The 24,519-nt window shown below is 60.4% G+C and overlaps 2 protein-coding genes across 2 annotated transcripts; one reads left to right on the top strand and one right to left on the bottom strand.

The window, feature by feature from the left end:
• The first annotated feature begins 2,381 nt into the window (after positions 1 to 2,381).
• On the top strand, positions 2,382 to 7,899 carry PLK1 (polo like kinase 1). The gene is made up of 10 exons (XM_053957697.1): positions 2,382 to 3,152; positions 3,280 to 3,448; positions 3,526 to 3,670; positions 4,021 to 4,114; positions 4,609 to 4,828; positions 5,308 to 5,466; positions 5,548 to 5,625; positions 6,104 to 6,258; positions 6,689 to 6,871; positions 7,204 to 7,899. Exons 1-10 carry the CDS (start codon positions 2,772 to 2,774, stop codon positions 7,408 to 7,410), a joined length of 1,791 nt encoding a protein of 596 aa, XP_053813672.1. The 5' UTR covers positions 2,382 to 2,771; the 3' UTR covers positions 7,411 to 7,899.
• Positions 7,900 to 8,158: 259 nt separating this feature from the next.
• ERN2 (endoplasmic reticulum to nucleus signaling 2) lies at positions 8,159 to 16,514 on the bottom strand. The gene is made up of 21 exons (XM_053957695.1): positions 16,503 to 16,514; positions 15,906 to 15,978; positions 15,713 to 15,785; positions 15,453 to 15,575; positions 15,266 to 15,367; positions 14,768 to 15,029; positions 14,589 to 14,667; positions 14,359 to 14,509; positions 13,845 to 13,966; positions 13,513 to 13,689; positions 13,174 to 13,423; positions 12,826 to 12,916; positions 12,167 to 12,356; positions 11,880 to 11,979; positions 11,526 to 11,725; positions 10,720 to 10,867; positions 10,485 to 10,612; positions 10,179 to 10,302; positions 9,857 to 9,924; positions 9,418 to 9,778; positions 8,159 to 9,097 (listed from the first exon to the last, which is right to left on the bottom strand). The coding sequence occupies exons 2-20, from the start codon at positions 15,906 to 15,908 to the stop codon at positions 9,587 to 9,589; spliced, it is 2,583 nt and encodes an 860-aa protein (XP_053813670.1). The 5' UTR covers positions 15,909 to 15,978; positions 16,503 to 16,514; the 3' UTR covers positions 8,159 to 9,097; positions 9,418 to 9,586.
• Positions 16,515 to 24,519: the final 8,005 nt, after the last annotated feature.

Genomic DNA, 24,519 nt, shown 5'->3' on the forward strand with positions numbered 1-24,519 from the left:
TCAGGCTGTTCTGGCTGTCCTGTGCATTACAAAGTGTAGTAAAGTGTGAAACAGCTCCTTGCTCCCTCTGAGGGGCCCGAGTGGCCTCCTCTGTCACAGACTTGACAGGTTTGGGGCTTCCTGTGAGATTTCCTGCAAGTCAGGAGTTCAGAGCGCTGCTTTGCTCCAGGGTGTCTCTGCCAGTGTCTGGCAGGAGTGGGGTGTCTGTGCTGTGTTGCTGTGTTGTCACCTCAAAGTTTCAACACCACATTGTGCGTTTCACCGGGATCGCTTGATCAGCAGCCACAGCAGCAGGGAGAGGAGTGGGAGAAGGGAGATGAGTTTGGGAGTGGGGTGGCAGCTGGAAAAGTCTGAGTGATGAATTTCCACAACCACCTGAGAGCCGAGCTGTAGTGCATGAAGGGATGTGTCGCTGCAATTACATGTTTCTTGGCCTGCTCTTCCTTCTAGCTGTCTGAGCTGACTCTTCTGCCTTAATTAAAACCTCTTTTGTTGTCTTTGTTAAGGTGGCCTCTGGCAGGGCCTAAAACCAAGCCACCACTGAAGATCCCTAACACCCAGCATTGCTAACATTCCTTACACTGGCCACTTTCTCCTCCTGCCTCTGAAGCGTCCCTCTGACCTGGGCTCAGCTCTCCGCCTCTGCCAGTTCTGGGAAGATGGTGTGTCAGTGTCCCAGCTCTGCAGGCAGCCCTCCATCCAGCGTGGTGCAGTAAAATGACACCGGAGGCTGTGCCTGTAGCCCGGGGAGCTGCAGGAGTGGGGAAGCATATCCTGCAGGGAGGGGAATGTCTTCTGTCAGGAATCTGTACAAACACTGAGCACTTCTAACCCCAAGCTGCTGTGTGGCTTCATTGATCCCCTTTGTGTGCTTTGCTCGGCGTGCTGCTGGATTGGAGGATGTTCGGGGTCCCTGGGAGCACACCCTCCCTGCCTGTGCCGCTGGGCCAGGCGCCGATGGCTCGGCGTGAGGGGCGAGGGGCCTGCCCGGGGCTCTGTGGGCAGGTCTCCCAGGCACTGGGGACCGTGCCTGCTTTGTGGGCAGCAGAATCCCCCGGGATGATCCTACTCTGTGCTGGGAATGGCACTCGAGCTGTGGCTGTGGTGACCTGCGGGGCTCCTGGCACTGTCCGTGCACCGGGCTCTCCAGGGCGCCCTGGCACGGCTGACCCGTGCCTCTGGGTGGGGCTCGGCCGGGGGCATTGGCTCAACCCACCGGGCAAAAGCACGGTGTATGCTGGCCACTAACATCTGTTCTTTGTTAGCCAGCGCTGAAAGAAGCAGCTTCTGCTGAGGGGGAAAGGAGGCCAAAGGATGTCAATTCCCTCAGCCTGTGGGACCGTGCGTGCCAGGGAGCAGAGAGCAGGTGTCTGGGCTGAGGCACCGCTGCTGCTTCTGTCTGGGTTTGGGTCGTTTTGCATTGGTGGTGGAGTTAAGGCACGGGAGCATCCCACGGTCACTTCTCCTGGCGGGGGGGGGGGGGGGGCCAGGAGCCAGCACCGGGAGTGCTGGAGACTCTCGGCTGGAGACCCTGGGCTGAGAGACCTGGGCTGGGGGACCTCGGCTGGGAGATCTGGGCTGGGGGACCTGGGCTGGGGGATCTGAGCTGGGGACCCTGGGCTGGGGAACCTCAGCTGGGAGATCTGGGCTGCGGGATCCTGGGCTGGAGAACCTGGGCTGGGGGATCTGGGCTGGGGAACCTGGGCTGGGGAACCTGGGTTGGGAGACCTGGACTGGGGGACCTGGGCTGGGAGATCTGGGCTGGGGAACCTGGGCTGGGAGATCTGGACTGGGGGATCCTGGGCTGGGGGACCTGGGCTGGGAGATCTGGGCTGGGGACCCTGGGCTGGGGGACCTGGGCTGGGAGATCTGGGCTGGGGACCCTGGGCTGGGCGACCTGGGCTGGGGGACCGGGGCTGGTGTCAGTGGGCAGCGTGCCCGTGGGGTGAGGGGGACGGGGGGCAGTGAGGGCAGGGACAGCCCCTCAGGACTGCCACACCGTCACCCGAGGGGCAGCAGGGTGGGGGGTGCCTACGATGTAAAAACCGGCCCACGGGCGGTTCGGGGGCAGCCGCGGGAATCCCGCCGGGAACCGGCAGGACATGGAAGCCGCGGGGAGCGGGCGGTGCCGCCGCAGCGCCTCTTCCGGGGAAACCCACGCCGGCTGCAAATCCCACGGGAATGTCCTCGGCGGAGCGCCTCGTGCCCGCGCTCGGGGGGTCCCGCGGGGCCGCGCCCGTCCCGGGGCTCGCCGGCGGGAGCGCGCCTCGCGCGCGCCGCGGCCAACGGCCGCCGGCGCACGCGCACACCGCGCGCGCCGCGAGGGGCGTGTCCGAGCGCGCCCGGCCCCGCCCCCGCGGGCGCGTGTCTCGCCCGGCTCCCATGGTGCCCCGCGCGGCGCGTGGATTTTAAATCGTGCGGCCAATGGGGAGCGGCCGCGCGCGGTAACGGCCCCGGCGCCGCCTTCGAACCGCGGCCGGGGCGAGACCGAGAGAGAGACCGAGAGAGAGAGAGAGAGCGGGGAGCGCGGCCCCGGCACAGGGACAGGGACCGGCACAGGGACCGGCACAGGCACCGCCCCGCACCGCCACAGGCACCGGCACCGGCACCCGCCTCTGCACCGGTGCAGGGACACGGCACCCGCCGCTGCACCGGGACCCGCCGCTGCACCGGTACAGTCAGCGGGACCCGCCGCTGCCCCGGCAGCCGCTGTTTCGGTGCAGGGAGCCGCGCTCCGGCGGTGCCCCAGCGCAGCTCGGCGCGGACACGGCATGAGCGCGCCGGGCGGGAAGGCGGCGCGGCCGGCGGCGCTGGCGGAGCCGGCCCGGGCGGCGGCGGCGGCGGCGGCGGCGGGGAAGGAGGTGCCCAAGGTGCTCGTGGACCCGCGCACCCGGCGCAGCTTCGTGCGCGGGCGGTTCCTGGGCAAGGGCGGCTTCGCGCGGTGCTACGAGCTGGCCGAGGCCGAGAGCCGCGAGGTGTTCGCGGGGAAGGTGGTGCCCAAGTCGCTGCTGGTGAAGCCGCACCAGAAGGAGAAGATGTCCATGGAGATCGCCATCCACCGCAGCCTCTCCCACCGCCACGTCGTCGGCTTCCAGGGCTTCTTCGAGGACGACGACTTCGTCTACGTCGTGCTGGAGCTCTGCCGCCGCAGGGTGAGGGGCCGGGGGGCGGGTGTCGGTGTCCCCGGGTGCGGACTGTCCCCTTCCCCGCGTCCTGCGGTTCTGATCTCATCCTTGTCCCGCAACCCCCGCCCCGGTACTGACCGACCGTCCCCCGCAGTCGCTGCTGGAGCTGCACAAGCGGCGGAAGGCGCTGAGCGAGCCCGAGGTGCGGTACTACCTGCGCCAGACCATCCTGGGCTGCCAGTACCTGCACAGCCACCGCGTCATCCACCGCGACCTCAAGCTGGGCAACCTCTTCCTCAGCGACGACATGGAGGTGAAGATCGGTAAGTGGCAGGGACCCCCGCCCAGGGACCAGCCAGCCAGGGCATCTTGGGCATCTCCCGTCTCCCTGTCCCTGCAGGTGACTTTGGCCTGGCCACCAAGGTAGAGTACGATGGGGAGCGCAAGAAGACCCTGTGTGGGACACCCAACTACATCGCCCCAGAGGTGCTGGGCAAGAAGGGGCACAGCTTCGAGGTGGACATCTGGTCCATTGGCTGCATCATGTGAGTCAAACTGCCTTTCAGAGGCTGTGGGGATGGGTTCTGGTCTCCTTGGCCCCTCTGAGCTTCAGTGTGATCCAAAGCTCCAGGTCACTGTCCCCATAGTGCCAGTCCTGCTGCCAGGCAGCTCCCAACCTTCCCCAACTGAAACTTTCCCTGCAGGGTGCTAGATCCCAACTTCCCTTTCCAGGGGACAGGATCCAGGCACAGCACACGTAGCTGTCAGTGTGTCTAATGCTAAGCGTGTTCCCTCTGCCAGGAAAGCCCCTGGCTGTGCTTAGGACATGGTCGCTCCTACGCACAAGCTCAGTCTCTTGTGCAAAACTGACACCCTTTTGTCTGGGAATGCCCAGGTATACTCTTCTGGTGGGGAAACCGCCTTTTGAGACGTCTTGTCTAAAGGATACGTACATCCGGATCAAGAAGAACGAGTACACCATTCCCAAGGTATGCTGCTTCCCATGGGGCATCTGCTTGGCTCACAGTGGTGCTTGCTGAGCCTCCTGCTGCAGCCTGTGTGTCTGGCACTCCGTGGGCTCTCACCCAGCAGTGCTGGGGGGCTGGTTCAGGTTGGGGTGGTGTGAACCTCATGGGGAGCCAGCAGCTCCCTGCCCCCCAGTCCAGCAAAAATCTGAGCTGGGCTGTTGATGTGTGGGGCTGAATGGACATGGGCAAGCCCGTGAGGTCTGGGCCAGGTCCCCAGCTCATCCCACTGCAGATGAGCTGGTGTTGCTCAAGTAATTTGACCTCAGGCTTTGGGTGCTGTTAGGAGCCAGTTCTCTGTGGTACCCAATTCTGCCTCCCCAGGCTCGTGTCCCACTTGCCTGATGTGGCACTGGAGCTCTGCTCCACGTGGAGCTTCCCTGGGCTGTAAACTCTGTGCACTTGTCACTAGTGCACATTGTCCCCTGAGCCGTCTCTAAACTCCACCTGTCCCTCAGCACATCAACCCTGTGGCTGCAAACCTCATCCAGAGGATGCTGAGGTCGGACCCTGCCACGCGCCCGACCATTGACGAGCTGCTGAACGACGAGTTCTTCACCTCGGGGTACCTCCCCAGCCGCCTGCCCACCAGCTGCCTGACCATCGCGCCCCGCTTCTCCCTGGCTCCCAGCAGCCTGGAGCTCGGCGGGCGGAAGCCGCTGACCGCGCTCAACAAAGGTGGGTGTGGGTGCCCAGGTGAGGCTGGGCTGCAGGGCTGGACAGAGCCTGCCTGGCCTCCAGCAGCATCCACAGCCTTCAGAGTGCCTCCCTCTCATCCTCTCCTGATCCTCGTGGAAACTCAGAGCATTTGTGGGCGAGGGGGCTCTCCCTGCTCGGCCCGGGACGAAGCGCTGCATTTGCTTCAGCTCTGTAATGGGCTCAAACTGACACCCGGGAATTTCCACCAGAACGTGAGGAAGACCTGTGCAGTGCCCGAGCACTGAACAGATTCCCCAGAGACGGTGTGTGGAGTCTCCCTCACTGGAGCTATTCCAGAATCCTCTGGACACATCCTGTGCTCTGGAATTACCCTGCTCACGTCCCACCATGGTCCCTTCCAGCATGATCTGTTCTGTGTGTCAGGTGCTGTCTGTACGTCTGGTGCCTTTGGAAACCTCGTCCTGGTCACACCTCACACTGTTCTCTCTCTGGCCCAGGACTGGACAGCCCTGCACAGGAGCCCTTGCCGGAGAAGGAGGAAGCGGCGGGGCTGCGGGAGGTGGGAGATGCTGTCAGCTGCCACCTGGCTGACATGTTGCAGCAGCTGACTGCAGTCAACGCAGCCAAGCCCTCTGAGAGACTAGCAGTGAGGCAAGGTGAGCCTGGGGCAGCCCACGGGCCTCTGGGGTGCACAGCCTGTGGGAAATATCTCCTAACAAGCTGCTTTCTTCCTGCAGAAGAAGCTGAGGACCCAGCCTGCATTCCCATCTTCTGGGTTAGCAAATGGGTGGATTACTCGGATAAATATGGACTCGGTAAATACCATATTTCTGGCTTTCCTTGTGTCTGAGGGGGCTGGGAGAGAAGCCTGGATTTGGGCATTTCCTAGGTCTGGGTTTTTAATCACCATATTCCAGTGTGTGTGTCCAACACCACTGCCAGGAATCTTACCACATACCCCAGGAATCCAGAGCCGTGGTGGTCACTGACCATCAGCCTTGGCCACTTTAATGTGGACAATGGTACCTGTGCCTGAGATGACCAAGCTCTCCCCAGCCTGCACAGGGATCCATGGTGGCAGCAGAAGCTGTTTGTGAAGCAGCTGATGCAAGAAGGGAGATGCCAAATCCAGAGGTGGAAAAGTGCCAGCCAGACCTCCCCAAAGAGCAGAGCTGGCAGGGACATGGTGGGGTGGGGTTGGGGAATCCCTGGGGGATAAACCATCTGCCTTGGTACTTCCCACTGCCGGTGGTCCCCTGAGATTGGGGGTCTCATGGGGTCCCTTCTGGGCAGGTTACCAGCTCTGTGACAACAGCGTTGGGGTTCTCTTCAATGACTCCACTCGGCTCATCATGTACAACGACGGGGACAACCTGCAGTACATTGAGCAGAACAACACCGAGTCCTACTTTACTGTGAGGTCCTACCCCTCTGCCCTGAACAAGAAGGTCAGTCCTCGGGACACGAGCCCTGGCTGGGGGGGTGCTGAGACTCCTGCCACCCTTAGGTTTTGATGGCAGGGTGGGTTCCAGGAAGAAACGCTTATTGGAGATCACTGGCGCTTTGCAAGTTTCCTCTAGCTGGTGACACATGGTCCCAAAGATGGACACTAGCAGCTCTAACTGCTATCTGAGGCTCATTTATGAGCACTTTCACAGAAATTTAAGTGCTCACATGACTTGCATATACCAAAGTGTTCAGCAAAGCGAGTCTGGTATGTCACAGTCAGAGTTAACTTTGAGGATTTCCACAAGTTTTTGCAGTGACACCTCAAGCTCTGAAAGATGTAAGGAGGGTCTAGGACTGTGATGGCAGTCCCTGTACTCCCCCCCGTGCCTGGGGTCACCCTCAGCCCCTCACAGCCCATCCCTTCTGCAGATAACACTACTGAAGTACTTCCGGAATTACATGAGTGAGCACTTGCTGAAGGCGGGGGCGAACATCACGCCACGGGAAGGGGACGAGCTGGCCCGCCTGCCCTACCTGTGCACCTGGTTCCGGACCCGCAGTGCCATCGTCCTGCACCTCAGCAACGGCACTGTGCAGATCAACTTCTTCCAGGTGAGGCTCTGTGCAGGGCCGTGCTTGCATGTGGTGCTGCTTGGACAGTGGCAGGAGGGGATGGCCTGAGCCAAGGCTTTGCCCAGGGAGCCCGGCACTGGGAGCTGTCTGTGCTGGTACCTAAGGCCCCCAGACTCTCCTTGCTGGTGAGGGGCCGTGCTCTGGAGCAGCAGGCTGGCTGCTGCAGCCAGCTCTTGCCCTTTGCTGCACTTTGAAGGAATTCTACAGAGGGACCTTGTCACACGCTCTGGGCGCTGCCGAGGTGGCTCATCCAGAGGAAATGCTGCCCCAAGGAGCACAGCGCTCAGTGACCGTGTGTTCTCTCCCCCCAGGACCACACCAAGGTCATCCTGTGCCCTCTCATGGCTGCTGTCACATACATAGATGAGAAACGGGACTTCCGCACGTACAAGCTGAGCCTGATCGAGGAGCACGGCTGCTGCCGGGAGCTGGCCAGCCGCCTGCGCTACGCCCGCACCATGGTGGAGAAGCTCCTCAGCTCCAAGTCTGGCTCGGGCCGGGTGAAATCTTCCACTTAGACCTTGTTCTTGCTGGACTCGACATCTGTGCCAAACTGCCCAGCTGTGGAGGGAGAGGTCTGGCAGTTTCTCTCCCGTGGCCCAGCTGGGTTCCCACTCCTGGGTCTGGGCTCGTTGCCGCAAGGAAGCCCCTGCTGCTGTGGGAATGGTGTTGTTCACTGACTGGTGCCCAAAGGTTTCTTGCTTCCTGTTCCTAACAAAGTGTATTTTTTAATTCCCTACCTAGTCTGTTGTTCTAATTTCCCAAAGCCAAAAACCCAGTTCCAAACCAGCCCTCTCGTTTGAGGTGCTTGGGCCTGCTCTTGAGGGAGCAGGGCTGGCACGTGAGGTGCCTGTGCTCTGGGCTTTGTTTCCTCTGGTAGAAGCTCAGGTAAAGTATTGAACAAGCCCAGGGTGAGATTTGAGCAATCGGCCTTTTAATACTAAAACTCCATGAAACCTCAACTTTTGTATATTGCATAACTTGAATAAAGATTGTTTGACACAGCATCCAGGCTGTTTCACTTCCCTTTGCCTTACTGAGAGAGGGGGCAGCACCTCTCTGGCTTCCCCTCTGAATGGGGCATCCTCTTGCCATTAGTGACAGCCCTGGGCTGGGCTTGCCTCTTCCTTGGCTCAATGACTAATTATGGCTAAAGAATCAGCACAAGTCCTCTCAGGCAGCAGAATCTTGCAGGAGCCCAGTGACCTGGCTGTGTTGCTCTCCCACCACTGCCCCTGCCAACAACTAGAGATGCTCTCAGGCCAGTTTGTTTTTAAGCAGAAGAAGCTTTTTAGTTTTTATTTTTTAATTTTTATAACATCTTGTATAAATATATTCTGAAAAGAAACCTGGTACAAACCCTGTTACCTGTGTAACAAAATCCCACACCCCAGCACACACAGGAATCGGACTGTACAAAATGATTTGCTGTTCCACAGAGGAACTGTGCCCATGGGCTCAGCTCTGGTGCTGGAGGCTGGCTCACAGGGAACACATGCCCACGGGGATGCCACGAACCACAGCACCCATGGGATACCTGCCCTGCGCAGCAGGAGAGGCTGGGGGAGCTGCAGGCATAGGCCTGTCTTTGAGGGAAGGATCCCAGTAGAGAGGAAATCCCTCCTTTGTGCCCAGAGACAACTGTTCCTGGACTGCTGTGCCACCAGGCCTGGCGCAGGTACAGGCTGCTGGGAGCCCTCAGAAACCCTGTTCTGAGCCCAGCTGAGATGCACGCTTTCATGGTGGGGCAGGTCCCAGCCCCAGGGCGGCTGCTCGGGCCCAGCCACAGCTCCAGTGTCAGGCCTGGGGGCCTGGTCCTGGGCACAGCTCCAGGAGCTGCGTCCCCTGGCACAGGAGAGAACCCGCGGGACAAAGCTTTGTGTCCCTGGTGAATGTCCCCCAGGAGCGATGGCAGCCGGGCAGCTGCGCCAGGGCCCTGCTCTGGCTGTCGCTGTGAAAACACAATGTGTTTTCCTCTTCTCCAAGCACTGCGCCCACCCGAGACGTCTTTGTTTTCTGACCCAAATGCCTTCACACCTGAGTCTGACTGTGAGTGTTCGCTAAGGTGGTTGCCCAGAGGGTCCCCAGGTGTGCCCAGCTCTGCTGCCCCGTGCCCGGCCTGCGAAGCCCCGGCCTGGCCTGGCAGCAGGACACCGATGAGAGAGGGCCTGGCCGGGGACAGCGGCTGTGGCCCTCGGGCAGGACCTGTGGCCCTCAGGAAGGACCCGTGGCCCTCAGGCAGGACCCGTGGCCCTCAGGCAGGACCCGTGGCCCTCAGGCAGGACCCGTGGCCCTCAGGCAGGACCCGTGGCCCTCGGGCAAGACCCGTGGCCCTCAGGAAGGACCCGTGGCCCTCAGGAAGGACCCGTGGCCCTCAGGAAGGACCCGTGGCCCTTGCACAGGACCCGTGGCCCTCAGGCAGGACCTGTGGCCCTTGGGCAAGACCCGTGGCCCTCAGGAAGGACCCGTGGCCCTTGGGCAAGACCCGTGGCCCTCAGGAAGGACCCGTGGCCCCCGGGCAGGACCCGTGGCCCTCAGGAAGGACCCGTGGCCCTTGCACAGGACCCATGGCCCTCAGGCAGGACCTGTGGGCCTTGCACAGGACCCGTGGCCTTCGGGCAGGACCCGTGGCCCTCAGGAAGGACCCGTGGCCCTTGCACAGGACCCGTGGCCCTCGGGCAGGACCCGTGGCCCTCAGGCGCCGTCGCCCCTCAGGCCCTGGCAGTAGTAGGCGTGGAAGGTGCGCTCGTGGGCACAGACGCGCATGGCCCCGTGCGTGTGCAGCAGCAGCCGCGGGAAGCGCGAGGTGAAGTACTGCACGAAGCCCTCGGGGACAGAGCCCAGGGCCACCCGCACATCGGCCGGCAGCTCGTGGTAGTGGTGCTTCTGCAGGAGAGAGGGCGAGGTGAGGGAGGACGGGGACAGTGGCGGTGGCAGGGCCACGGGGCAGCTGGGTGGCTGTACCTTGTTCCTCATGGCCCGCAGCAGGTCACGCACTGACCCCCCCTTGTAGGTGCGGAACTTCCTCAGGTCTGGGGACAGCAGGAGAGACATGGAGTGAGGGGGGACACAGCCGGGGTGGGGGCTGCCACAGCCCCTGTAGTGCCAGCCCCAGCCCTGCTGCACTGTGGCCTCCCATGGAAGAGTTGCCACCTTTACCTGCCCCGCTTGTCGGCTCTTGGGCACAAGCAGGTGCCTGCTGGCCAATAAAACCACCAGCCCTTGGAGCCCCAGTCCCTACCTGCTTCACTGGACCCAGTGATGAGCCTGGCCCCTCCATGCTCACCCATCTGCAGCGGCAGGGAGATGTGCATCCTCCAGTTGGTCCTCACCACTGCCCGTCCCCCCGACTCCAGGGCTGAGACGATGGGTCCCTCGGCTGGCTCCTTCTCCACACGGTCACTGACGTCCTATGTGCCCAAGAGGTCGTTATGGCACTGCCCTCGCTCTGCACGAGGTGGCACAGACACCCAGGGACCCCACACCTCCTAAGAGTAGCTCACAAGCAGCATGTTGACCTGACGGCAGCAGTTCCCAGCAGGTTTTTCAGTGCACACCTGCATTCACTGCCGGTGGGACAGCACAGGCTCACCTGGAAGAACTGCAGCTGCTTCTCCTGACTCCAGAAAAAGGGATGCACAAGGACCAGAGGGGCCGAGGGCCGGCGCTGGGGCTCGGAGCTGATCATCGCCACAATCAGCTCCCTCGCAACGAGTTTGTCTGGGGGTGAAACAAAACAGCAGAGAGCTCGCCCCTGCTCCAGGAGCGGGAGCTGCCCCCAGCCCGGAGCCTCCCCGCGGTGCTGTGTCACTGGGGAAGGCTCTCACCGTGAGCCTCCTCCTGCAGGCAGCTCAGCTGGTAGGAGCCCGCCAGGATGTTGGCCTGGCGCCGCAGGCTGTCCCCAAAGGGGTGCTGTCCCCCCGACACCACGTAGTAGAAGATGCACCCGGCTGAGAAGATGTCCACAGCACTGGTCTGCAAAACACGGGGGCACGTGGGACCCGCAGGCCAAGGGTGAGGAAACCTTTACCTCCCACTTTTCTGTGCTTTTATGTGGACAGTTGGTCATTGGCTGCAGAGCTGCTGGAAAATGCATCGCATGGGGTTCCTGCTCTGCTACCTGGGAGCCCCACCACCCCAGGTCCCCAACAGAGAAGGGGCTTCCAGAGGCACAGCCAGAATTCAGGACTCCACAGCCCAACAGACATGCAGGGGCTGCTGGTGTCCCACCAGCAGGCAAATGGACACCAGCATGAGCCCCAGCACTGCCCTGCCCAGGGTCACTACAGCAGCTGCTTCCAGTGGGAATGAGATCCCCAATTGTGAAGAGAGGAGAAGCGGGACCTTGGCAGCCACTCACAGCCCCTCCAACCTCCCAACCACAAATTTCTGAGCACTAATGGAGCCTTATGAGACACCTGTGCTGAATACAGTTGGGCACTGTCCCCCAAGGGCAGGGGGATGGGGACAGCCCTGGCAAGGAGCGAAGTGCCTGTGTCTGGGCTGGCTCTAGCTCATGGAGCTCTCAACTGTGCACCCCAGCAGAGTGACCTGAGGCCACGGCCAGCATGGGGGACACTGCCACAAAGGGCCCAAGGAGCACCCGGGGCAGGGGTGGCCATGGCTCACTGACAGGGTTCTCCTTCGGGGCCTCCTGCAGCACCTCGGGCGCGATCCAGCCCTCGGTGCCAGGGATCCCGGAGCGGAGGCTGAAGCTCTGTCGTCCCCCCTGAAGCTTCTTGCAAAGGCCGAAGTCGGAGATGACGGCACGGATCTGCCCGTGGCGATTCGGGACCGAGATGAGGATGTTACAGGGCTTCAGGTCACGGTGCACTGCAAGCGAGGGTGTGGTGTCACCTGGCAGGGCTGGAGCAAACAGGGCTCTGCCACAGCCCCATGTGCTGCTGACCCCCACAGCCGCTGCCCAAACCCCAAACCCCGCAGCACCCGCTGAGGAGAGGCTGGAGGGGGGACTGCTGGCCCTTACCGATGCTGAGGGAGTGGAGGTGGGCCAGCCCGGACATAGTCTGACGCAGCACAGACACCGGGTCCAGCCCACGGCGCTCAAAGCTGGGGCTCTCCACGTACTGGAACCACACAGGAGGAGAGGAACTAAGCCTGATTTACTGGGCAAAGGCAAGCTGGCTGGAGAGACACCCCACCCCAGCGAGATGGGGGGTGATGCAGAGGATCCCCTCCAGAGGCTGTTTGTGCCCAAGGCTTGTGTTTGCAGGGCTCCCGGGGCCGCAGCAGCAGCCCTGTGCCCGGGCTCACCTCCTGCAGCGTGGCGGAGCACAGCTCGATGGCGATGTAGTGGAACTGCCGGTCCCTCTCCGTGCAGAAGTAGCGGACGACGTGGGGGTGCTCGTCCGACTCCCGGAGCAGCTGCACCTCGCGGTCCAGCAGGTGGACACACTCGGGCAGGAGACGCTTGACAGCCACACGGCGGCCCTCGAACTGCCCCCTGTGCAGAGAGCCCCCGGTGCGTCCGTGCGCAGCACGGCCCAGCCACGCTCACCCAAGGGTCCCCAGCGTAGGTCACCCTGCTGTGACCCCCAAAGCCTTGTCACATCGCCGACAGGAAGAGATCTTCCCAGTGTAAGCTGGGAAATGGAGGGTCTCAATTTTGTAGGAAAATGACATCCCTACAGTTCAGTGCTGGAAAAGGGGCTCAGCCAGAGTCTAGGAACCGTGCGAGGGGCCAGAGCGGGTACAGGGGGTGCAAGGGGGACCTGCCCTGTGTACCCAGTGTCTGGTCAATGAGGGCCATGAGCCCAGCTCCAGGACGGGTGGGATGAGGACCAGAAGAAGGTGAAGGGGGTGAGCTCTCAAAAGTCCCTGAACCAGTGGCCACCACCCTGAGCTGCCTTGTCGCTATCCCTGTGGCTTCCAGGGAGAAAGGGAGCAGAGTGGAGGCACCCAGTGTCACCCACCTGAAGACAAAGGTTCCTCCAGCTCCATGGCCCAGCACGTCCTTGGGGTTAAACGAAACTTTCCCAACTACAACCAGGTCTGGTTCTGCATCTGCAATGGAGAGAAGACAGCCGACCTCCAGCCTCCAAGCACTAGTTCTGTAAGGAGGACACCTGTTTCTCTATTCATCAGGCCATTTCTTGGGCCCTACTCTTATGTAGCCCATGCTTATCCAGCAGCAGATCTGGCACCTCCTCCCATCCCAGGTGGGCTGCAGCCCCCTCATCTGTGAGCATCCCTGCACCTGCTCTGGGTGCTGGCATTTCTGGACAGAAGCCCCCACAGCCTGCCATTCCCCCTGCACCCACCTTCAGCAGCCACTGGGACAGCTGGCTCTGGGCTGACTGTCCCGTTAGCAGGGTCCTTCAGGCAGGCGGAGGGGCTGGAGCTCTGGCAGAGCTCTGATGCACTTCCCTGGCTCAGCTCCAGCTCCCTGGGCTCCTCAGGGATGCCCTCCCTGGAGACTCGGCCCGAGAGCAGCATCTCCTGCTGCTGCTGCAGGAGCTGTATCTGCTCCTCCAGCTGCTGCTGCTGGGCCACGTGCTGCCGCTGCAGTTTCTGGAACAAAAACCATGGGAATCCTCAGAGCCTGGAGCCACGCTGGGCATTGGCTCTGCTGTCCCTCTCCCTCCCCCACCAGCACTCACCGTGAGCAGCAGGACCAGGACTCCCCCGCCCAGCAGAGCCGTGCCGACGCCAGCCATCACCAGGTCCCAGGTGCCAGACTCGGGGTACACCTCCACCTGCTCCCCCGGCGTGGGGTCTGGCTGGAGCTGCCCCTCGCTGCGCACAGCTGGCTCCTCTGGGCTGCTCGGGGCCAGGAACTGCAACGCACATCCAGGGCTGGGTGACACAAGAGGCACGGACCACAGGGCTCTTGGGTTTGGGACTTCCTTCCTGTCCTACCCCATGCTGGGGACCCACTGCTCACCCCAAGCAGCACAGACCCTTCAGTGACCCAGCACCCGTCACCACTCACATCGTCGAACACGGTCCTGGAGGGACGAGCCCTGGGGATGATGGTTTCCGTGGTTTTCCTCAGGTTCTCTGGAAAGGCTCGCAGCATCGTGGTGTGAACCAAAGGAGGCAGCTCATGGTGCCCTGTGGCAGGAGGGGAACAGAGACAACCCTCAGTTCACCTCTTGGTTTCAGCATCCAGCCCTTGCCAGCAGCCCTGGCTCTCCTGGAGTAGGGGGGTTGCTTCTCATGGGACCCCCAGCATGGGTAACTGTGAGCCCTGCTTCAAAGGGTCCCTGCCCATCCCTGCATGGGGTATCTGGCAGTCACTCTTGTAGAGGGGACAAGGATGGGCTGAAAGGAGTCCCAAGCCAGCGTCACCACAGCCCAAGGTGACTCAGCCTTAATCCCATTCACCCCACAGGGCAGAGCAGGTCGGCCTATTGTCCCTAAAGCACAGCAGCAGCTGGGGTGTTCCCCGGGCACCGTCTGGGAGCCAGGACGTGGGTGAGTCTGTGCCTACCACGGCTCCGCACCTATGAGGAGCCACTGGTTGGGAAGTGAGCTGATGCTGCCCTGCGGGTACTTGACGTCCGTGCTGGGCATGATCTCGCACTCCCCGGACTCCCTCATGGTCACGTCGTCCGTGGTGGGGCCGTCGATCCTGGCCAGCGTGATGCCCTGGGGCTGGGGACGCGGCAGCTCGTGGGGCACCGGGCGGCCGGACGCGCCGCGGCGGCTCCGGCGGGGCAGAGGGCACACTCACCACCAGCGCCACGCTGCCGTGCACCAGGGAGGTCACGGCGTAGAAACTGGTCGCGTGCTTTCCCACGTAGAGCGCCGGCCTGCGGGGCAAGGACAAGCATCACCTTCCATCACGGATCAGGGTGGCTGAGCACGGGGAACACGAATGCCACCGGCTGCCACCGCTCAGGAACCACGTACAGCAGCTGGGTCTTGGTGGAGGCGAAGTCCTTGACGGACTGGTAGCTCCACTTGAGGACGTGGATGTCCTGTGACTGGAAAGTCAGATAGCGCAGGGTCTCCATGGCCAGGTTGAGGTGGGGGAGGCGGCGCAGGCTGTCCTGGTGCCACAGGTAGATGCCAACCACAGGTGAGCCATAGTTCTGTGCCCACAGGACCTCCCCGCTCTCCTTGTCCAGGGTCACCACCAGCCCGTCCCCGCTGGAGGCCAAGTGTGCCATTTCTGGAGAGAGTAAGAAGGATGAGGGATGCAGCAGTTCGGCTGTGTCTCCTCTGGTCACCCTCAGCTCTGCCACTGGCCATGGGCCGCTGCCTGCTCTCCCCAGCAATGGGCACAGCTGAGACCTGCTGGCCCTGGCACTGTCACCCCCAGCCCCTGCACAGCCAGAGTCCTGCTGCGAGTGGGCACTGGGGTGCCATGACTGCCACGGCTGCCATGGCTGCTGCAGTTCCACTCACTGTAGTGGTAGGACTCCTCGCAGAGCGGGGCCGAGTACTCGGAGAAGGTGGCATTCCAGCGCAGCTCCCGTGACTTGGTGTCATACATGGTGATGATGTACTCTGGGGACAGGAGCAGGGCACGAGGTCACCTCCAGTGCCCCATTCCTGGCACCAGGTGGTCAACGGGGGCACGGGACTGGCTTACGGGTCCGTGCGATGTAGAGCAAGGGGCTGGATGGGCACAGATCATCCCAGGCCTCTGCTGAGAGGGTGGTCTGCTTCTGCCCTGACTTGGGGTCCACAATGAACCACGTGTCCTGCTTCTTCCCTGAGAAGGAAAATGCCTTCTTTGTAAGGCCCCGCAGCCCCGCCTGTCCCAGGAGCTCCCGCTGAGCTCCGGCCTTGGCCCTCCACGGCTCCCGGCGCCCCGGGCAGCGCCGTCCCGTGTGCCCCAGCGCTCCGTACCGGTGTACAGCACTCCGTCCGAGCCGCGGCACGGCGAGGACTGCACCAGCTCTGGGATGGTGAACGGCAGCTTCTGCAACACAGGGAGCAGAGCAGGTGCAGGGCAGAGCCACCTCTGCAGAGTCACCTCTGCAGAGTCACCTGTGCAGCCCAGGGGATCACAGGATGCCCACAGCCCCACAGCCCTACTGACCATCAAGCCTTCTTTGTTCTTTCCTCCCAGGATGTACAGGCTGCCATCATTGGGGTCTGGAAGGAATGCTGGCCTGGGAAGCACGAGAGAAGGGTAAAACGTGAGCTACTCCCTGCCCTGGGCACCTCCAAGGACACAGAGTGGCTACACTGCAGAATCCCCTTTAGCAGTTTGCTCCAGGGTGAGTCCCTGCAGGACTTGACCTTTCCTGGACACCTGCAGCACTGGATTTGGCAGGAGATAATTCCCACTCTGGTCAGTCCTGGCACTTCCCACAGACACCCAGTGCCAACCCACCAGGCTGGTGGATGCCCTGCCTGTCTCAAGGACCTCTTGCTGTCCTGCCTGCCCCTGAGCTTTCAGGGGGATTTCCCTCTATTTCTCTCCATGCTGGTGTGTGTAGTCGAGCTGAGAGCTCCTCGGCTGTGCAGCAGGTGCCAGCTCCTCCTCATGTGCCACGTGCCAGCACCAGGGTCAGGGTAAGGTGATGCCACGGCATGGGCTGGGCATTTCATTTCTCTGTGGTTCCCCTTTCCTGCTGTTGCTCCATCAGTTATCAGGGAGCCTCCTGCACTGCCCAGTGCGGGTGACACTCACTCTGCCACATAGACCGGCACCTGCAGAATGGGATCTGAAACAGAGAGTGAGAGGCCACATCAGCAGCGCTCCCGTGAGTGGGACAGCACAACACCACTGTTCACCCAGCGTGGCACTGTCACCCAGCCCAGCCACGCAGCCTGCTTGCCTTTCAGAGCCAAAAGGGACACCAATGCCAGATGCTCACCTGCGCTCGGCTGTGCCTGGGGCCGGGGCTGGCAGTGCACCCCAGGGCTGGAGGCCCTGGCAGCCCAGAGCCCATCCAGCAAGAGCCAGGCCAGGGGAGAATTCCCAAACCCCAAATATGCTCTAGGAGCTAGGCTGTAAGCAAATGCCCCCCAGTCACTACTCACCATCCTTCAGGGTCCACTTGATGTCCCCTGTGCTCTTGCTGACGGCGTGGAGGTTCCCATCCAGTGTGGAGATGAAGAGCAGCGTTTCTGGGACAGTCACAGCACCACCTTTGAGGCTCTAGGACAGACACACCGTCCTCAAGAGATCAGCCAGACCTGGGAACAATCCCCCAGCCTGGCTCCTCTGCTCAGCTCAGCTCAGCTCAGCTCAGCTCCTGGGGCAGCTGCACCCCCAGTGACTGGCACCACCCACACCAACGGCCCCTGGCTCCCGCAGCACCACTCACATCCCACCAGAGCCAATCTGGGGCTGGAGCAGCCTTCCCTCTCCCTCCTCTCCCTGGAACAAGTTTTCCCACAGGTGGGTTGAATTGCAGTGTGGCCGTTCCCAGTCACAACCCTGGATGCCTTTCTAAAGGTGACAAGAGCAGCCCGACCGTCGGCTCCTTCCAGAAACAAACAAGTCTGGTGACTTTTCATGCCAGAGCAGTGATGATTGCTTGCCTGGGCCTTCAGAGCTGCAGGTTTCAGCTACCTGACATTGAGGAAGTAATTGCAAATTCACCTGGGAAGAGGAGCTGCTGCTTCCACGTATGGCGTCTGCATAGCGAGTGCCAGCTCAGCCAGTGCCGCATATGCCAGCCTCACCCTGTTGGCAAACAGGGATGGGCAAACAGCACGGGACCCACATGGCTCTGGCAGTCCCCCAATGCCAGAGATCTGGCAGCAGTGCCTGAGCCCCTGGCTGGCCACAGATTAGTGTGAGAGGCACAAGGACACCCCTGGAGCCCAGCCCCTCAGTAGTCCCCTCGCTGCTCTAGGAGCCAGAGCTGGCAGAGCCTGTCCTGGGGGCCTGTCCAGGCTGTGGAGCAGGGACCAGCCAGCAGCCTGTGCCCAGCCAGGACCTGCATGCGAGTCTGAGACCATTTGCAGAGCCGAACATGACAGTACAAGACTGGCTGTGGCACTCCTTCAGCTGCAACAAAGCACGGGAGCGCACACGATGTCCCTCACGATGCACCTCACACCAACCTCTATGCCTCCAGCCCAGTTATTTTATTTGCACTTTTTTCTTGCTTAATTTTCAGGTGAGGCCAGGGTGAGTTTCCCTGCTCTGGCTTTGCCCAGAGGACATGGCAGGAGAATGCTGCCCACCATGGCTCCTCCAGCCCCTATGGCCATGCAGGTGGGACTGCTGCCAGGCTGGCAGACACGGGGCTCTTGCAGTGTGGCCACCTGCCCGGGGGAAACTGAGACTGCCGGGCCCCCCCAGCTGTCGGGGCTCTCTGCTTCCTTCCCCCTGAAGCACTGGGGTATTTTCCATCCCTTCTGCAAGTGTTTTGGTGCCAGGGCACTCGATCAAAGGCCAGGCTGCCTAGCCTGCTCCCCATAAACCACCATGGGCAGAACTGGGAGCACTGAATGCCTGGGAGCTGCCACCCTCCCCCTGGTCCCAGTCCCAGCCCACAAGTGTGGCTGTTCCCACGGGCTGTTCCCAAGAGCCGTGCTTTCCCGAGGTTCCACCACAGCACCCTGGACTCTGCAGTGATGACGCTGGGGTCGAACTCAGCCGTGGGCTCGGAGCACACTGGTTCCCCCAAGGATAGACAGAGAGGGACAGCCAAGCACAGACAAAAACTCGCCGCCAGCATCCCCTGCTTCCTCCACTGAAGCAGCTCTAGCCGTGTAATCCAAAGCCACCCTGGCACGCTGCCTATCCGCTTGAACCGCCACCGGCTGCAGGAGCTGGATCCGGCTCCGAAGGCACCACCCCGAGAGGCAGCAGCTCCGCGGGCAGGAGGGGGCGGAGGGCACCCAGGGAGGGGGACTCCGCTGCCGGCCACAGCCAGGCCCAGGGGTGAGGGCGGAGAACAGCCTCCGCTCTGGGTGCCGCAGGGACCCGGGTGACAGCCCGGCGCTCCCTCGCACAGCGGCCAACGCCACCCCCGTACGGCCGCGGGCCCCCCGCAGCATCCCGGCCCCGCGGGCACCACGGCCCCTCAGGCACAGCACGTACACCGGGCAGGTGTGCCCGCCCGAGGGGCGGCTCGAGCCCCGCGCACCGGTGTCACCCGCGGGACGCTCCCGCCCGCGCTGCCGCACCTGTCCCGAGCGCGGGGTGCCCCTGTCACAGCCCGGGCACCGAGTGCCGTGTGCCCACCCGCAGGACACGCGGGGCACAGCGAGCACAGGCGAGCACCGGGACGCACGCGGGCACCGCGCTGTCCCCTCCCGGCCGCTGTCCCGCCCCGGCGCACCCCCCGCTGCCGGCGGCGGCCGTACCTGTGCCGGGGGCGGCGGGAGCAGCAGCAGCGGCAGCAGCAGCAGCGGCAGCGGCGGCGGCGGCGGCGGCGGCAGGAGCCCCCGGCGCGCCCCCCGGAGCCGCCGCGGGCGCGGCGCGGCCGGGCCGCCCATGTCCCGGCCAGGCCAGGCCGGGCCGGGCCGCGCGGCCGCCGTGAGTCAGCGGGGCCGGGGCGGGTCCCGGACGCGGCTTCCGCCCCCCCCGCGCTCCGCACACGCACCCCGAGCCCGCGGGCCTCCCCGCCCCGCTCCGCTCCGCTCCCCGACCGCGGGAGGAGCCGCGCTCAGCGCACGGCCCGCATCCCCCCGCCGTGGGCCCCGGCCCCAGCCCGGCCGCGGGCCCCGAGCCGAGGACGGTTCCCCTCGCCGGTAACGCGGGGCGAAGCCCTCCCGGCGCTAGCGGCGGAAGAGCCGGCTCCTGCCGCCCCTCAGCCCGAGGGACAGCGCGAACGGGGCTGCGCTGGGACCCCCGCCTGCACGGACTGCTGGAGCCGACGGCCAGGGCACACCTGCACAGCACGGCCAACGGGAACCCGCCCGTGCCACGCCGGGAGAACGGCAGCGCACACCGGGGGCTGCTGAGCTGTGAGATGGGCTTTTCGGGTGGGCAGAGGAGGTGTCTAAAGGCGCAGGCGAGGCCGAGCAGCGCCGGTCCAGCATGGCAATCCTGAGGGTGCCGGACGCCCAGCACCGGGGCCGCTCCCGAGCACCCGCTGGGGGCTGTTCAGCGGGACCGGACTGTGACACCGCAGCCAGGGCCGCGCCGGCCAACCTCGGTGTAAAGGAGATTAAAGCCCGGCTTTGGGAGGGCAGACACCATCCCACATAATTCACAGCCTGTGCGTGTGCAGTGGCACAGGGCAGCAGAACCCAAATCCCCACCGTGGGAGATGGGCACCCACGGCTTTGATGTGTCACCAGGTGTGGGGTCCCCTGAACTTCAGCCTGTGTCCATCTTCCTGCAAAGGAACTCACTACAAACCCTTTGCTCACAGCTGTTCATGCAGGAGGAAGCAGCTCAGTACATACAGAATATTGAAACACTCAAACACAGAAATACTTAATTATCAAACTTTAATTCATAAGACTAATCTTACAGAATAAAACACCAGGATAACCAGTCAAGGTTACACTTAAAAAAATCCAGCAGTGCAAATCTAAGACTAAATATTTGTCATCTCCCTCCCCCCAAAATAGGCAATAGATTATTTAAAAATACCATAATACATGGTACTCGCATATTCCATTTAAAATAAATCTGCAGTAGACACAAATATCTAAGCTGTTTTTTTAAAACATAAAACCAAAGAATTAATCGCTTTGAGTATGGATAAGACAGAGTGAACTTCCATGAGCTACCGAGGCGGATCCTTGGCTAGAAGGTAAAATGGCCACGTTTCATACCAGACTTGCTGGGGCTCTCCTGCTCCCCTCCGGTGACAAGGACATTCACTAACAAAACAAGATGCCAGCAGCCTCATTCTAACAGGTGGGGAGAGCCTGCTGGACAGAACTGAGGGCGAAAACGGCTGCACTGGAAAAGCCAAGTTACAAGGAAGCAAAGTAAATGAAGGGGAGTCTGGAAAGAAGCCCTGCAAGGACGGGAGCAGGAGTGCTGTGCCCGAGACAGCGGCAGGGTCAGGGTCAGGACCGTGGCTGGGAGGGGTGCAGAGCAGACCCCACCGTGGCACCTGGGCACTGGAGCAGCAGGGAATTGTTTCTCTTTGGCCCTTAGAGCATGGAGCAGTGGGCACCAGCCAGCAGGTGCAAGCTGGGCAGGGTGTGGTGGTGGTGACAGTTTATCTCCTTTGAATCCAGATCACTCTCTTCCATCACCAGAATACCCTGACTGTAGTTACACATTCCTCATCAATGTCATTAATGGAAATTAATAATTTACTTTGAACTTGGTATGAAACCATGTGAGTGACACAAGCTCTTCATGCAAGACAGTCTGTTCAAACCCCAACCAGGCTGAGCAACAACACTTCTGCATTCCCAAGGAAGTAGTGATCCTGGGACTGCTTACACTGGGGATGCACAAACAGAGGAAAGAATACTGAACTTGGGACAAGCAGAGGAGGAGGAACCTGCAGTGCTGGGCACAGAGAGGGGGAAGGGATGGCACACAGGTGAGCTGTGATACTCAGTGTCATGGAACGAGGTAGGGAGGGAGCTGGGGGACTGGCAGGAGGAATCCCAAGACAGCAGCAAGGAGGGGACACTGCCTGGGCTCTGGGAACAGCCCACAGCAAACACTGGCTGTGTCCTGCAGGGACCTGCGTTTGCCTCACCAGTACTTTAACCTGCAATTAGCAAGCACAGAAAACACTCGGTGCAGCCTCATATGGAGTGGCTCCCCAGGCTGCTCCCGGGGAATCACACCTACACACAGCAGGAAGCAGTCGCTGCTGAGAGCGCTGTTAAATTGTGATTTAACTGGAATACACGTCTGTGCAGCTGGTACTGGTAACTGCCCACAGAATGTATGTCAAATCTCGGAATCATCCTAATCACCAACTCCCAGTTCCGAGGGTACTCACACTTTACTCACACACTGCATCTCACTGAGGACCAAACTCCTCCCTGGGACCATTGGTTGTGCTGAGTCTGCCTTGGGATGGTGACAGTGACCAGAGAGCAAAATGCAAAGCCAAGAGAGAGGCAGGCAGTGGCTGAGAGGCAACTGTGGCACAATCCCACTAAAAAGAGGGCGTTTCTTAATGACAGTAACTGCCTTGGAAAAACTGGTGTATGCCAGAACATACACAACTCCACATCATTCCCAAAGAGAAAGGATCTTAAAAGCAGCGCTGCTAATTTCAACTAGAATACTCATTTCAAAGTGGTCCCAAGAAGCCTGGGATATTGAGCCAACAAACACCAACTAAAGCATTTATAAGTCACTTTCCTGTATTTTAATTCAAATTTTGCACATAGAACAAAAAAAGAGACAATTTCATTTTTCCAATCAAATCCAACCTGTAAGGAAGCACCTAAAGAGGATCACATTTTCTTAGTGTATAGTATTTTCTTCATGTTTATAATTGCTTTGTATGTAACCAAGTGGTTTGCACCGAGTCTCCTCTGAGCTGCTGGGCTGTACGTGGCCCAGGACAGAGCAGCTGTGCCCTCTGGCACGGAGTGTGGCGCTGCCCTGTGCCCCAGCAGTGCTCAGTGCCTGTCCCACTCACCCCAGAGTTACTCACCCGGTCGCTGTGTCCTGCACAGAAGCCACAGGAGCTGGGGAGGAGCTGGAACTCGGGCACCAGGGCACCACAATTGCTCCTGCCCTCCCCAGGAGCAAGGGGGTGAAGGAACAGGAAAGGAAACGGAACACAAACAGATGCACAGACAGGTCTGAGCACGTTGAGGAACAAATGGGAGCTGATCATCACAGAACCAGCAAGGTGGCAAGTGCCAACACGGCCCCAGGTGACAGAAAGAGCCAGTGTCACCCCTTTGCTTTATCCTGTAGTGCCCACACCTCCACCAGGTAACAAATCATTAACTTCAGCCTTAACACCAGGACTGACAACCAGGAAATCACGAGTGTGATGGCTGTGTTTCACCCACGACATTGCCACCAGTAAAGCCAGGCCAGCTCCTCTCTGCCCCCACTGCTCCAGGGGACTGCCAAGGGAGCTGACACAGCTCTCCTGGCCCCAGCCACGCACGTCAGGACACACTGCTGCTGGCTTGGACACAGAAAGGAAATACCCCAAGCTACAAGAGTAACAAGCACATCACTAGTTTTTATGTAGGATATGAAACACCTTTGAAACTCATGTTGTGTGGCTGCTCAAACAGAAAATACAAACTAAAAGCTGCTATCTAGAGGCTACAGGGAAATATGTGACCTCAACACCTACCAGAAAGCCAATGTGTTTTCCAGTCTCTCAAGTAAAATAAAAGTAAAACAAATACTCATTTGGGAATCTGCACTGCTGTGGTTCAACTGGGCTCTTCTCTCAAGGAGAGGGAAGAGTGGACATGGAGCATACTCAGATTAGCTGTTCCTAAAAGGCTGTTTCTGCATGGCTTTGAGCTACTGGCATGGAGCAGCACTGATGCAGAGCAGGGATGTGTGAGCTGCTCCACAGCACAGGGATGTGTGGCTGCACAATGCCACCTGCTATGGGCTTTGCTCCTGTGCAGGGCAGAGGGCTCCGTTCAGAACACCTGAGAGAAATGGCACATGGATGGCTGGCATGACACACAGAGCATCACAGCCCCACCTGCAGCATGTTCCTTCTGACAGAATGAGGTGTGAGGGCTTCTTGTGAACTGGAACAGGAGAAAAGCTGGAAGGTGGTTTACATTTCAAAACATCACTTGCTGGATGGTTAATCTAAAGTACAATTCACTGAATTCAAGATCGCTACAGATTTTCAAATCCAGCTCACAAAAGACTGCTGCTGTTATTAAGAATCCCAAACAACATCTGAGCTTCTCTCTTCCTTACTGCCCCCACCCCAAACAGGGCAGGAAGGTCTCTGGTGTTCCCTCCCTTTGGGAGATCCATGTTCCCCTGCTCCCACCAGGCAGCGTTACGGTGCTTCCATCCATGTCCATGTCACTGTGTCCCCCTGCTCACACCAGCAGCACAAGGGTGTTTCCAGCCCAACAGCTCAGTGTCAACGCAGCAGCTGACACTGCAAAATGATCCTGGACTGCAACGTGCACGGGCAAGAAAATGCTCCCAAAATGCAGCAGCCCAGGGCAGGAGGTGAAGCACTGACCGGGCACGAGAGGGAGCAGCTGGCAGCACTGGGTCACCTGCCATGACAAAACATCCCTGCAGAATCCACCTGCTCCAAACACGCTACACAGACCAACCTGGAGCTGCCAGGCTCGGGAAAAGGCCAGGAAAGATCCCAGACAAGCAGGGTATCTTTGGGTTACAACAAAGAATTAGTTCTGCTACCAAGGAGTGGAAGCTGCCCTGGAGGGCCAGTGGGATATGGCTTCACCAAACAGCGGCGCTGCGCTCTGCTACAGTTAGCTCTAAAAATCTGCTCCTCAAAGTCCCAGCCACAACCAAGTAACTAAAGTAAGTCTAATGCTGATAACTGAGAGATTATGAAAATATTCGGTTTTGTTCAAACCATGTAAAAAATCCTCAATAATACACTGTAATATTTTCTTTTTAAAACTAAACTGGAAGATCAACTCTCAGCAGATTTAAGTGTATTACACACAATATTTTGTGAATTAAGATTTATTGATTTCCATTGTATTTGCTTTAAATATGGTTGAAGCTGACTGCAGAAAAGGGATGGTGAAATCTTTAAGTTAAAAGTAAACTAATGGTGAAAGAACATCACCTCTGGCTTCCATCCATGCCTCGTTCAGCATGTTTT

Source organism: Vidua chalybeata, chromosome 16 (genome assembly GCF_026979565.1).
Source record: "Vidua chalybeata isolate OUT-0048 chromosome 16, bVidCha1 merged haplotype, whole genome shotgun sequence".
Lineage (NCBI taxonomy): Eukaryota > Metazoa > Chordata > Aves > Passeriformes > Viduidae > Vidua > Vidua chalybeata.